Source organism: Panthera leo, chromosome F2, assembly GCF_018350215.1.
Source record: "Panthera leo isolate Ple1 chromosome F2, P.leo_Ple1_pat1.1, whole genome shotgun sequence".
Classification (NCBI taxonomy): domain Eukaryota; kingdom Metazoa; phylum Chordata; class Mammalia; order Carnivora; family Felidae; genus Panthera; species Panthera leo.
Window position 1 is genome coordinate 43,291,348 of NC_056695.1, and position 14,440 is coordinate 43,305,787.

Genomic DNA, 14,440 nt, shown 5'->3' on the forward strand with positions numbered 1-14,440 from the left:
CTGAATGTTGGTGGAGACATGCTTAGAGATCTGTAGTCAGTCACTTTAAAGTAAAATCACAAATTGAGTCCAGATAGGAGAACCAGAAGCAGGAGTGGAGCCAGCCCAAAGGGTCCATTATAATGGGGCCTACGTTGAAAGCAAGAATTCTCTCATACCTGCAGTGCATTTTAAAAGGATTTTCCAAGTAACAGTTAATATTTTAATGGCATCTGTTAACCTTCCAGGAAAACCTAGTTCTCTAGTTTGCAAGATTAAGGAAGCACGCCAAATGCATGTTGATACTTCAGTTTTTACTGACATATTTCATGACTGCATGGCTAAAGCCACAGAACAGTAGGCGCCTGCTACTTTCTTTTCACAGTTTTATTTAGTCGCTGCATCTGTCCTTTGTTGCTAAATACTTTTTCCTTGTCACTCAAACTGCTCCATCAAATTGGATCTTCAGTGGTCTGGCAGTTTTTGAATGACTTCTTGGAAGCTGTGAAACCCTGTTCCCTAATCAGGAAGATCTGGGCAAGTCTTCTATTATGAGGAAAGATGGCACGTCTCTTCTAAGTGACACAACAGGATAATAGGACAATTGCACAACATCTTCAAAATTTTTCTCTGAAGACCGGTGATGTGTTTTGATGATGAACCAGTACTGTAAATTGAGAAGCATGGGAAATTTCCATATTCTTTGAGAGTGTTTTGTATAAAGGAGGAAAGAAAACAAGCTGACTTTTTATAGTTCTTGGTAGAGGTTACATTAACTATTTGTCAAAAGTTGGATTTTTGAAGATTCTTGGCTTCTAAGAACATTCTTCATGAACTGCCATTCTTTGTATGATGTCAATGAAGGTTGTTTAACAACATAACAAAATAGCTTTATAAAAAGATAAATATGTGTTTCATTAATCCCAGGGGGAGCTTCTGAAATGCATTTTCTTTATAAATAATTAGTGTCATTCTGTGAAACTCGTGACTTCTTAGGGTGGGAAGGGGGAAAAATCTATCTTTTCAAGCAGTTTGTGATTTAGTACCAGCTGGTCAAGTGAGTTGAAAAGCCTTCTGAGTCGTATGCCTTATTATTTTGAATGCCTTTTCTCTCTCTTGGGAAACTAGCTAACCTCTGCAGTCTTTCTTCCATGGCAAATGGCTCTAAAACTGATCTTCTCAAACCAGTTTGCCAGATGTAGCAGGTAGAGCCTGTATGACCTTTTGTGTGCCAATTCAACAGGGCTGATTGGAAACCATAAGTTAATCCTGTATGATGTTTTTTCTAGGCATTACAGCAGAAGTTCTCGTGGTGACCTCGTTCGAGGAACTGCAGAGAAGGGCCCCAGAAGCAAGAGGGAAGATTGTTGTGTATAATCAACCTTATGTCAACTACTCGAAGACAGTGCAGTACCGAGTCCAGGGGTCAGTGGAAGCTGCCAAAGTGGGGGCTGTGGCATCCCTGATTCGATCAGTGGCTTCCTTCTCCATCTACAGGTTGGTTACGATGTTCATTTGAAACCCTTTAAAAAAACCCGGAAGATTGAGAAAAACCCATGAAAGAGAAACCCGTATGAAATAAAAACAAACCATTCAAATGAAAATACTGATTTGTTTACGGAATTTTCCCTCATTCCATATTTGGTCACTTGTTTGTAATGTCTTCTTTGGCCTTTTCAGGATTCCAAGCATTGTTTGTACATTCCTTTAAAAACCTTTCCACATCCGTGATGACCCCATAACATTCCTTATATAACCAATATGTTATGTATTTTCATTGGAGGGAGAACTGAATTCACGTCTGTGTTTCATCAAAGATTCCTAGTGACTTCAGAGGAAGCTAGGACTTTTCCCATTGTTGCTAGAGAAGTGAAATAAAAATAAAGTGGGTAATGTGATGAGAGCTGTCTGTGGTGTAGTGGAAGGAGACTAGGGAGTAGAGGATCTTGGATACAGACCTCGCTCTGCCCCCAAACAAGTATGTGGCCTTAGGAATATTCTTAAACTCTGTGGGTCTTTGCATTCTCCTCTGTTAATCAGTGATGATGAAGAATAATAAATTTACAATATTACTTTTAGAATAAATGAGATAAACTTATGAAAGATACTTGATTATCTGTAAAGGTCTATGTAAGTGTTTGATGGTATTTAAGGACAACGTAAGTTTTCCTTTTTCTTTGTATTTCTGATCGAGGTAATTGCAAGACCGTCAGTCTTAGGGTAAAATTCAGCCTTTCAGTGGATGAAAGTTCTGAAACTTGACCTGCAGACATTTGGCCTAGTTTAATAGTTACATATGGTCATGCCACACATTAAGGGTGAAATATTTGATGGGATAAACATGGATAAAAGAAGCACCATTTTAGTGTTGTAGCCTGGTCTCCCAAAGATAAAAAACAAAACAAAACAAAACAAAGCTTACGGAAACAATTGCAAATCGGGCTTATTTGGGTTTCAAGATCAGATCAGTATCTATTGTAAGGGAAAGCTTATTTATTCTGCACAATTTTTGTTTGGAGCTGGAGACACAGTTGCTTGATCTTAATTAGCACCCTACACCCTTGAAAATAATATAACTGATGAGACATCAGCAAATAGGAAACCAAGTCAAAAGAGAGTTGTCCAGAAGTGCAGAGAAAAGAGAAAAGGGACATTTTTCTTTAATGGGATAAGATATCTTCCCAGGGAGGAAGATGGGGCATGTTAAAACTACTTGTGAAATGTTTTATGAGAGAAAAACTAGTTCCACTCATGTTATAGTGCTAAAAATAATGTTCTTTGTAGGGTGCAAAGGTTTAGGGACTAGTGAAATAATCATTGGATCCTATTCTTTTGGATGGTTAATCTTCCCAGGAGGGAAGTCCTAAAATGGCTAGCTTACTTCCCAGAATACCTCAGTCACCCCTTAGAATAACAAGGGCCTCGGCAAGCTGTGGCCATTCATTATGATTTCACTGGTCATGAGATCTAAATTATGGAGCTATTGGGTGATTGCCAAAAATATTTATTTAAGAACTACTATTTATAAGACTAATAAACTCCAAGATGACTTAGTGTACTGCAGTATACTAGGGTTAATTGACATTTTTTTTCTGGTGTAATGACATCTGGAAACCCAGGCTATACCCTAGGAGCCCCAGAAAAATTTTGCCCGGCATAGGACATAGAAATGTATTGTTAGCCTTTAATATTTGGGATGAACAACTTATAGTGTATATTAAAAAGATGTTTTTCTTAATATTTCTAGTTCTAGATTGATTATAATCTTTTCATTGATTTTATAGCCAACCGTATTTCAATGGACTCTTGACTTTTGTAACTCCATCTTTTTGATATTTAAAAATACATAATAACATTGCCCTTTACCTAGTACTTTAGAATCTTTCACATATGTCATGTTACTCATTATGACAACTCAGTGGACCAAGCAGAAGGGGCATTATTATACCCATTTTACAGATAGGGAAATAAAAGTTCAGAGAATTCGGCATATTAACATGTTTAAGTATTACATCCTGAAAAATAAAAACAAAATGAAACGAACTCTTTTTCCACTAATAGCTAATTGTTTCTTAGAGCTAATTTTCCTTAAAGAGTATTTTGTATTCCTGTCTCTAATTCTTCACCTGTCATTCACTCTGCAGACCATTTTAATCTGGCTTTTGCCAATACTGAAATGGAACTTGTTAAGGTCACAAATAGCGGCCTAGTTGTCAAATATAATGGACATTTTCAGGCCATCATCTTACTTAACCACTCTGAAACATTTGTCACTGTTGACTGCTTTCTAAATACCTCTTCTGTTTGGCTTCTGTGACTTCGTTCTTACATTCTCTTTCTCTTTCTTGCTCTTACTCTTTCTCTCTTTCCCACTTACCCTCTTCCTTTTCGGTTTCCCTGACTTCTCACTCTGAACATTCTACCTGAGCAGTCCCATCGTGTTTGTGGCTTCAGCCACCATCTCCGCCTGTGACACTTTCCAAACCCACCTTTCCTTCCCATACTGTTGTCTGAGCACGGGGCCCATACATCCGACGACCTCCTGATCCTTCTTTTGGATGTTCCTTAGTTATCTCTTCAGTTTTCTTCAAAACTGAACTCACCTTTTTACCTCTTTATCCTGCATTTTCTACCTCAGGGAAGAGCATGTCATCTATTCCGCCTTCTAACTTAGATGGTTCTTGAGAACTTTTTTCCTCTTCCCTTATCCATCATTGCTGACAGTTGCTATGCCTTCTAGGCTCTGCTCTTTATTAGTCATTTCAACAAATACATATTGAGTAGCCCCATTTCCCAACATGACTCCACATTCCAGTAGTCAGGAGTCACTGACACCTTCCCAATGCACCAGGTTTCCTCAGTATTTCATGACTTTGCGTATGCCTTCTCCCCTGTAACCTTCTATCCCTTTCCTCATTGTCTCAAACTGTCCTTTAAGATTCATCTTAAATGTTTCTTTTTCTGGGGAGCCCTCTCTGATATCTAGCTCCAGCCAGGGTGAGCCACCTCTTTCCAGTATTTCCACATCGTTCTGTGCATACTCTATATCATAATGTCTTGGAGGTAGATGTGATTCATGCTTTGGTAGGGTACACTAACTGTTGTATCAACTTCAAATCTCAGTCACTTAACACAATAGGAGTTGATTTCATACTCACATAATAGTTCTAAGAGAGTGTTTAGCAGGTGGCCTTCTGCTCCTTTCCATCAACTCTAAGATCTCAGAGCCTTCTACAGGATCTTTTACATCCAGCTGGCAAATAAGAAGATAGAGAAAGTCGATAATCAAACAGGAGGTTTTCCAGGGCCAGGTCTGGACACGGCCTACTTCACTTCTGTTCACATTTCACCGGTCATAATAAAGTCATGAGGCTGGGAGATGTGGTGTGTCTTTATGCCCTCAGTGACACGTAAACTGTCCAGTCCATCCTGATCACCTGACTCCACTGTACGTTCCAGAAAGACATGGGATATCTTTCTCTCTCTCTCTCCATGTAAATATATATATACACACACATATATATGTATATATGTATATATGTATTTACATTTCCAAATCCCCATCATCTAGTATTTTTGTTACATAATAGTCACTCAGGAACTGTTCTGTTGAGGGAATGAACTTGTTTGAGATTGTATAGTCAGTCATGGCAGGGCTTTCATAACAAGCCAGGTGACCAGATTGCAAATGCTCTCTGACCAAACTGTATAACCTTTGGATAGTAAATACAAAACAACTTGAATTTTTAGGGCACTTTGCTCTGCATTTAAGGAAAATATACAGGTGCCCAGCATGCCAGATTGTATCTTTTTTTCTGCCACAACTTTCATGAACAATGGTGTTTTGAGTTGCTAGTTGAATAAAACAGCTCCCTTCTCTCTGACAGATATTTCACCCTTAAGTTTTATGGGGGTGGTGATACTGGATTCTGTCTAGGAGTGGTGTAGAGGTCAGCAATACTAGAGAACAGAATAGAAATTGTAATTAGTTTCTGCCTGACTTCAAAATTAGAGAATCCCCTAAAATGCAGAACATGTGTTTTACCAGTTTGATTTGACATTTGTCAGTGCAGTTAACAATATTTGTTAACCATTTTGGAAGTACAACAGTCACATGGTTACATGACATGTCCTTAAGAGACATCTGTAAAAAGTCCATTATTTGTTGCCTTCAATATCTCCAGGTTCATTGTTGTTATTTCTCTGCATTGCCATTGTCAATATCCTTGTGCTCAAATTTACTTTAAGGAGAAGAATTTTTTTTAATTGATGCTTTATAATGACTCTTGTTCACATTAAGTATCAACTGGGACTCTCATTAGATCTTGATTAGTTTTTTTGTATGTAAAATACCTTTTGCCTTTGTCATAGGAGGATATTTTAAGGCTAAGTGTAATTGTTAATTTAAGTTCTGCAGAGGAACCATTTGTCTTACGTTATTTTTCAAATTAATTATTTTCTTAGTAAATATTTATCGAGAGCTTAACAGTTGCTCTGAAATTGCCAAGCAGTAGGGTTATTAAAATGAATTAGGCATGTTTTTTGTTGCCTCTCAGAAATATTCTACCTGGCTAAAAGAGAAGAAGGTAAGCTTAAAATATAAATGACTAATGTAATCTATTTTATATTTAGTGCTAAATGAATGATTGGGGGAAAGGAATGAAAGAAAGAAATGAACATTTATTTGGCACCTACTTTGTATATCTTTGTGCATCTCTGAAGACTTAAATAGTTTGTTGCAATGAATTCTTTATGCAACCCAATGGAGGCAGATAATTGGTATGTCTCTTTTATTGAAAGAGAAACAGGTTTAGAATGGTTAAATAATCAAGTTACACAGGTAATGAAAGAACAAGGATTCATACTTAGAGTCTCTGGCTCTGAATTCCATGCATTTTGAATTATACCAAGCAACTCGAAGAGCTAATGCTTTGGAGTCTAAAAGAGGTAGCAGAAGTCTGATTAGGGCTGCTTCATTGAGGATGTGTATTTGGGGTATACTCAACGACAAAGTTGAACTTAAATAAGAAAGGGAAGTGGAAAGACATTCTATACATGATCAAGGCAAGGAGGTGGGAATGCTTGATGAACTTGGGTAATACACAAGTAGACCAGTGTGGCTGGAGCCAGAGGTTTCATTGGAGGTTAGAGAAATGTGATTAGGGGGTGAGTGGAAGAGATTTGGTTATGAAGAATCCAGAATACCAGATTGGGGAGTTTTAAGTTTTATGTAGAGGAAATGGAGATTCATTGAATGTGATCGAGTTGGGGGGCGATGTTTTAGAGCAATATTTCTCTAAAGATAGTCTCTGGAACACCTCAGTCTCACCTGGGAGCTTGTTGATACGAAATTATCAGGCCCCACCTGAGACCCCTTAAATTAAAAATGCTTAGGGGTGGGGCTTATGGTTTAACTAGCTCTCCAGGTGATGCTGATGCATGTTAAAATTTGGGAGCTGCTGTTTCAGAATGGTGACTACATGGCCTACTATGAAAAGGAAATAGAGGTTAGTGCTCTAATAATGCAGATGTGAAATAATGAGGGCAGAGATGATGGCAGTGGGAATGGACAGCAAGAGGCAGCAAGGAGGGATAGCATGAAAAAATGATCAGTACTTGGTTGTATTTGAAGGGGAGGGGGCAGGAGGAAGGGTCAAAGTTTACGGTAAGGCAAGGACCAAAAGTCATGGGATGAATCTGTGTTCAGTTCAGCACAGTATTTGAAAGTCATGAGATTTACATAAAAAATAGGAGTTTGTGGTTTTTAGGGAAAAACCGAATCTGGCAACATCTAGTATCTCCCATAAGGCAGACCAGCTGAGTGGATAAGCCACCAAGTCCTTTTAGTTAATGGGATGTACCCTCTTCAGTCTTTCATAGCTCCCCAGTTTCCCTACACCCAGCCTGGCGACTGGAGGAGAGGGAGAGGGAGGAGAGGAGAGGGAACTGATTGGAGGCAACATGAGCAGCTTGGGTTTTAGACATTATGAGTTTGAGGCAACTGTGAGAAGTTGCGTTAACCTGGTTTTCATATTTTGTGAAAAAAAAAAAACAGGTAAGCATTTCCATTTCTCAATTATCTCCTTTTTGGATCACCCAAGGCAATTTAAAATTCTAGGCTGGCTTCCTTGCAATGCAGTACACCTGGGGACTCCCGCCTCCTGCCTTCTCTACATGCGAGCTCAAGAATGCAAAATGAGTTTCATATTAGCCCGAGTAAAATACAATTCAGAAAGTAACTCTACTGAGGCCAAACTGTCTGTTGTACTCCCATTGCCAAATACACATTTTTTTTCCTCGTTATTTTCTCCATTGCCCCAGATAATTGAACACAGACTATAAGTTTTAATCGGCTAAGGAAGCAAAAGGCTTTCCCTCCACTCTCCTGTGAAAATGGCATCACTACACTGGGTGAGAATTCATGGAGGCGGCAATGGCTTGTTGATCGAACTTGCTTTGTGAATTCTCTTGGTTTATGTTTTATATCACTTGGCCTTCGCGTGCCATATTGATAAGAAAAGTGAAGAGGAGGAGGAATAGCAGCAATCCAGTGTGAAGATGACTGAGATCTGATTGAATATTCAGCTGGAGAGAGAGATGAGTGAATCCAGGTGATGTGTTTGGAGCATCAGAGAGGGAGAATGTTATACCATCTGGTGAGAGAGCTGCGAAAAAGTCTATAAATCACTCCTTATAATGATACTTAATTAATACAGAGTCGATAAATGACATAATTTGAAGCTCCAGTTGGGCTACATCGTAGAGTTAAATAGCTGCAGAGAGGGCTCTGATTAAAGCCATTACAATTTATAAAACATTCTTCATCTTAAAGCATCTTGATGAGATTTAACATGAACATTTTTGTAATCAGAGGGCCAGCTTAAAACATTCAGAGCAGAGGTGAAATATCTTAAGAGGTCTGTTTTGGATGATTTTTGAAAGCCAGTTACTCCCAGGGAGTAAAAAAGCTTGTCCCCCACCCCCACCACCCATTGCTTTTTTAATGGGAGAAAATTAATGCTGCTACTTCACACTTAGACCATCTTGGATTTTTGATGTCCTGGTGGTTTGGTTCTTTGGCGTGACCTTAGCATAATTAGCTATCAAGCTTGATTTAAATTGTTGTGATATCATTGCAATTTCGGGGGGCATATGTGCCTGCTGGTGATTACAAAATAAGGAGGATACCACCGTGACTCAAATCTGTGCAACTGGGCCAGCCTCCATTAGTAGGTTCTTTTCCTGCCTTACATTGTTTTTGCTTAATTCACTCTGAGGCTCATAACAGATGCACAGTAATCAAGCAGAATGCCAATTCTCATCATTTATGCAGGTGGAGGGCCACTGTGCTCCCGAGGGGGGAAACCAGAGAAGACCCACACTGAACACAACATTTTTTTTCCTTCTCATCATCCCTTTCTTTTCCCTCTCTCTGCTTTTGAAAGGCCGATTCTTTTCAGAAGGCCTTTGTTAGAAATTCCAAAATGTTCTTTAATCACCGAAATCTTATTATTGCTTCAGGTAGTGTGACAGGCGTACTACCTCATAATGGATAGAATCAGGCAGTGACTCTGGAGCCCCACTTCTGGAGTAGTGGTGCCTGGGTCTTTGTTCAGCCACTTGCCACATGTGTGACTTTGGCAAACTGTGTATACACTCTGTGCCTCAGTTTCATCCGTCAAGTGGGGGAATTAATTATACCTTCTTCCTGGTGTTTTGTGAGCTTTTAAATGAGATATTAGTATTGCCTGACACATAGTTTTACATACATGTAAAGTGCTATTGTTATAGAGTCTTGTTAAATGATGACTGGATGTACTCATTGACTAAAGGAGGAAGGAAAGGAGGGAAGTGTGGAGCGACGGAGGGAAGGAGGAAGAAAAGAGAAGAAGGAAGAAAGAAAGGAGGGCGGAGAAAAAAAGAATGTAGTTGATCCCATATCACTGTTGTCACTGCAGCACTCTGCAACCCTAACACCAGATTGTCACTTGGCTCTCCACCTGTTTAGTTTGTCCAAACTCTGTCTTATGTGTTTGCTAGTCTGCTTCTCTCTCTGAATTGGAAGTTCTCCTGGGGACGTACTGTGTGCCTTATTCATGTCAGCGTCCCCGGAGCCAGGCTCAATGCCTGGCACACAGTAGTGCTGGAATGAATGAATGAAGAGTTAGAGGCAGCCTAGCCTATCTGGTTCGCTAACACGTAAATTCAAGGTGTCACCATTTCACATTGATAGAAGTTGAATAATACTATAGGTGAGGTGACTAACCTTTTGAATTGCCACTTATCAAAAATAGAATCTCTGGCGTCTGAGAGGAGACTATATAGTTATGTAAATTTTGGTAAAGTATTGCAAACTGCATATTACTATGGTGCTTTGTGAGGCTGCTATAATTAATGGTCTGTTTGCATTCCTGGTACTGACTGTCATCTTTCGTCTGCTCATAACCTTGATATAAAAATTTGTTCTCGGCTGCTATTTTGCATTCATAATTTTAAAATGTATATAAACGTTCACCTTCTATCTTCCAGCTTTCTGATTATTGAAAGCACAAGCTTAAGAATCATACCACCGTGGCATGTTTTTCTGAATCTCTAGTGGTAAAAAGAAATTAATGCATTTGGAATTCAGGTTTCAGGATTATGACAATGTTGTTTGCTTATGCAGTGCCCTTTGAAAAATGTCTAGTGTAGCATATGAACCAAAAGAATCCCGAGTAGCCTCAAGTCAGTCTTTTACTATTGCAGGTGCCTTTGTTCTCTTCTTCTCTCATGAAAGCTAAAGTCAACTCTTAAAATCCTCTTGCTTCCATTGGCTTCTTTAGCTTTCTGGAGAAAGTGCCAACCAGAAGGGTCTACTAGGGAAATTTTGAAGGCTAACAAATACAACAATATATAGACTGGGATTTGGAGTCTGACAGACCTGGATTCAAATGCAGATTCTGCCACTTAGAGATGGTGTCACCCCCCAGCCTTATGTTTAATACTTAACCACGCTGAGCCTGTTTCCTCCTCTGTAACATGGGGAGAATACTGTTTACCTCTAGCGTTGTTGACAGAATGAAATGAGATTGAGCACTAGACATGGAACCTGACACATGGGAAGCAATCAGTGAATTATAACTGACATATTATTTTGATCATGGTCACTGTCGTCATTAACATCATTAGGTCATGACAGGACTGAGCAGGTAGCTTGATCCGAACTGACTTATCTTAAAAGGCAACGGTTCCAGAACTCTCCACATTGTGGGCTCCAGAGACCTTGGTTCTGATTATCTTCTGATTTCAGGAACTACTCTTGTAGTCTCCTTCAGTCTTTGGCTTAAAACTCTGCTGTTTGTCTTTTCTCTCTTCTCTGGCCTCACACTGAATACTCGATACAGTTCTTTGTGTGTAAGTGTTAAAGATGTGGTAACTCAGACCAGTGATCAGTGACCAGCTAATGGAGATGTAGTAAGTTTCTATTTTAAATGCTTTCCAGGCTATTTTCCACCTCAGGGTCTTTGCACTCATTGACCCCTTTGTCTAGGGAATTCTGTTTCCCCAGCTTTTTATATAGTTGACTCTCTTTCAACCTTCAGACCTCAACTGAGAGTTTTGTTTTGTTTTGTTTTGTTTCCTGAAAGGGCTTTCCTGACTGTCCCAAGTAGAGTAGCATTTTCCCTCAAATTCTCTTACCTAGTACCTCTTCTGTATGCTCAGAATCTTGATAACATTTGGTGATTTTCATATAACTACCTATTACTTGTGTATCTCTCCATGAGAATATAAACTCCATGAGGACTAGACTATATCCTTCTTCTCTTTTTTGATATAATTTATTATATTTTATATATAATATAATGTAATTTATTATATATAATTTATTATAATATATATTTATTATTATAAATTGGTTTCCATAAAACACCCAGTGCTCATCCCAACAAGTGCTCTCCTCAGTGCCCATCACCCACTTTCCCGTCTCCACCACCCCCCATCAACCCTCAGTTTGTTCTCAGTATTTAAGAGTCTCTTATCATTTGCCTGCCTCCCTGCCTCTCTGTAACTCTTTTTTCCCCCCTTCCCCTCCCCCATGGTCTTCTTGAGAAATAGACTATATCCTTCTTCTGCACCATTGTATTCTCAGTACACAGGAGATTGCCTGGCACATGGCAGGTACTCACAAGATATTCGTAGAGTGAGTAGCTATTTAAAAAAATCATCTAAGATCAAAAAATAGAGAACCAACCAGAATCAGATACACACTGAATCATGTCTGTTTTCTGAAGCCACATTCTAAAGTATCACATACTTTTTTTCCCAACTTTTTCTTTTTTTGGAAAAATATCAGTTTATGGTAAAAATTGAAAGAATATTAAATGACTCATAAGCTCTTTATAAGAAATTGCCTAACTTTTTCCAGAGAGGTGGTACCATTTTACATTCCCACTAGCCCTGTGTAAAATTTCAGCCTGCTCCACATTCTCACCAAAATTTGGTGTTGTCAGTCTGTTTAATTTTAGCCATTCTGGTGGGCGTGTATTGGTAGCTCATTGAAATGTTGATTTTCATTTCCCTTATGACTAATGATGTTGAGCACTCTTTCACGTGCTGATTGGTCATTTCAGAATCCTCCTTTGTGAAGAGTTTGTTCAAGTCTTTTACCCTTTTTATAACTGGATTGTTTTTAAATTGTTGACTAGTAGGACTTTTTCACTTATTCTAGATACAGGTGTATTGCCAGATATATGTTTTGCAAATATTTTCTCCCAGTTGATGTCTTGCCTATTCTTTGTTTTTATTGTTGTTGGTTTTGTTTTGCTTTGTTCTTTGGCTTAACAGTGTCTTTTGATGAGGAAAGTTTTGAAATTAATGAATTCTAATGTATCCATTTTTATTTGCATTCTGTGTTCACTCACATACCCTTCTTCAACATTCATTATTTAATATTTTGCCACATTTGCTCTCTTTCTCCTTTTCTGAATCACTTGAAAGTGACGTGTGTACAGCCATGAAGACACCTTACCCAGAAATACATTAGCATGTATTTCATACGAACAAGAACCTTCTCTTATAATGCAGCAGCAACATTATCATACCTGTGAAATCTCCATTGTTACACAATGCATGTTGGCCCATTGTTCCTCACTCTCAATAATGTCCCTGCTTCCCCCCACCCCCTCCCCACCTCAGAATCCGATCAAGGACATCCTTTACATTTAGTTGTCATGTATCTTTAGTCTCCTTTAATCTGGAACTCTTGCCTAGCCTTCATAATACTTTATTACACTGGCATTTTTGAAGAGTACAGGCAGCTGTTTTGCACAATGTCCCTAGTTTGGGATTGTTATTTCCTCATTATTAGATTCAGATTAAATATTTTTGGCAACAATTCTCTATGGATAATGTTGCATCCCTTGTATTGCATTGCATAAGGAAGCAAATAATGTCAGTTTTCTTTATTAGTGAGGCTAAGTTGATCACTTGTCTAAGGCAGTATCTCTGGATTTCTTCACTGGAAAGGTACTTTTCACATCTGTAGAGGGAATACCTTGTAATCATGGTGAGTTGATTTGAGACTTTGTGAATCTTAAGTTCCCTGATAAAATTTCACCCAATGAAAATTTAGCGTATGTTTTTGTTAAAATTTTTTAAAGTTTATTTATTTATTTTGAGAGAGATAGAGTGAGCAGGGGAGGGGCAGAGAGAGAGGGAGAGAGAGAGGATCCCAAGCAGGTTGTACACTGTCAGCACAGAGTCCAATGCAGGGCTTGAATTCACAAACTGCGAGATCCTGACCTGAGCTGAAACCAAGAGTCAGACACTTAACGGAAGGAGACACCCAGGCGTCCCTGGCATATGTTAATGATTCTTGCCTGAATCAGTCATTACACTGCTGGTTGCAAATGTTTTCCTAATTCAGTTATTCCTCTCACATTTATTAACTGGCCTGCTTTTGTAAAGAGGAGCCTCCACCTTTTTCCCCTTCTCATTGTTTCTGAGAATCACTCCATGGATTTTTAAAAGTGTATGCATTAAAATTCATTACAGTCATTATTCTTTTTGACAAAGCATCAACAATTTCAAAGTGCTTAATAAATGTCAAAGTTAATATTTTACGATAAGCTTGAATATTTGAAGCATTGGAAGGAATTCACTTTTTTATATCCAAAGGAACCCAAACTATCTCAGATAAGTCAACTGATTAGCGGGGTGTAATCAATACCATTTCCTCTGAACTTTCTCATTAACAGCATGAGCTGTGGAGTAAGAACTCCTGAAGTTATTTTTAGAGTTTACCATTACCAGTATATACCATATGCAAATGAAGATCCTTCACCCCATACATAATTGCTGTTAATTGTTAAAATAAATGAGCAAAAATCTTAAATCCAGCGACTGCTCCTGATTTTCTCTAGATTTTTTTTCCCCTTTTTTTGCCATGCAGAGCTGATGTTGAGGAGTGTGTTTTCAAAGAACCCTTTCCAGGAGAAATAAGTGTCCCAGTGTGGGTTTGCAGAAGCCTACAAGGATGCTTCTTTGAGGGGAGTTTACCTAATTTCTGTGGTGAAGAACAGAAAGCTGTAAATTATGCACCCACTCCAACCCCCCCACGTCATCAGTGGTTGGGAAAGGGTAGCCAGCCTTGGCCAGCAGGTCAACGGTAATAGTTTAAAAGCTGAATGAATGTCTGTTGCTGCACTGGTTGACTGCTCCATAAATTACATATTTAACATTTAGGAGAATTTAATTTTTAACATTTCCAATTTCATTCATTCAATAAGCGTTTTTTTAATGTTTGTTTATTTTTGAGAGAGAGAGCACTCATGCACACAAGCCCGCCAGCCAGGGAGGGGCAGAGAGAGAAGGGGACAGAGGATGGGAAGCAGGCTCTCAGGCAGGTTCCAGCTCACCAACCTTGAGATCAAGACCTGAACCAAAGTTGGACACTTAAATGACTGAGCCACCCACGCACCCC

At 38.9% G+C, this 14,440-nt stretch overlaps 1 protein-coding gene across 3 annotated transcripts in view; it reads left to right on the forward strand.

Annotated features, from left to right (window-relative positions):
• Positions 1-14,440, forward strand: part of CPQ (carboxypeptidase Q) — a 342,815-nt gene that overhangs the window by 48,097 nt on the left and 280,278 nt on the right. For all 3 annotated transcript variants that reach the window (XM_042923470.1, XM_042923471.1, XM_042923472.1), the window contains exon 2: positions 1,269-1,476. In XM_042923470.1, coding sequence (XP_042779404.1) covers positions 1,269-1,476 — 208 coding nt within the window. The remainder of the gene's footprint in view (positions 1-1,268; positions 1,477-14,440) is intronic.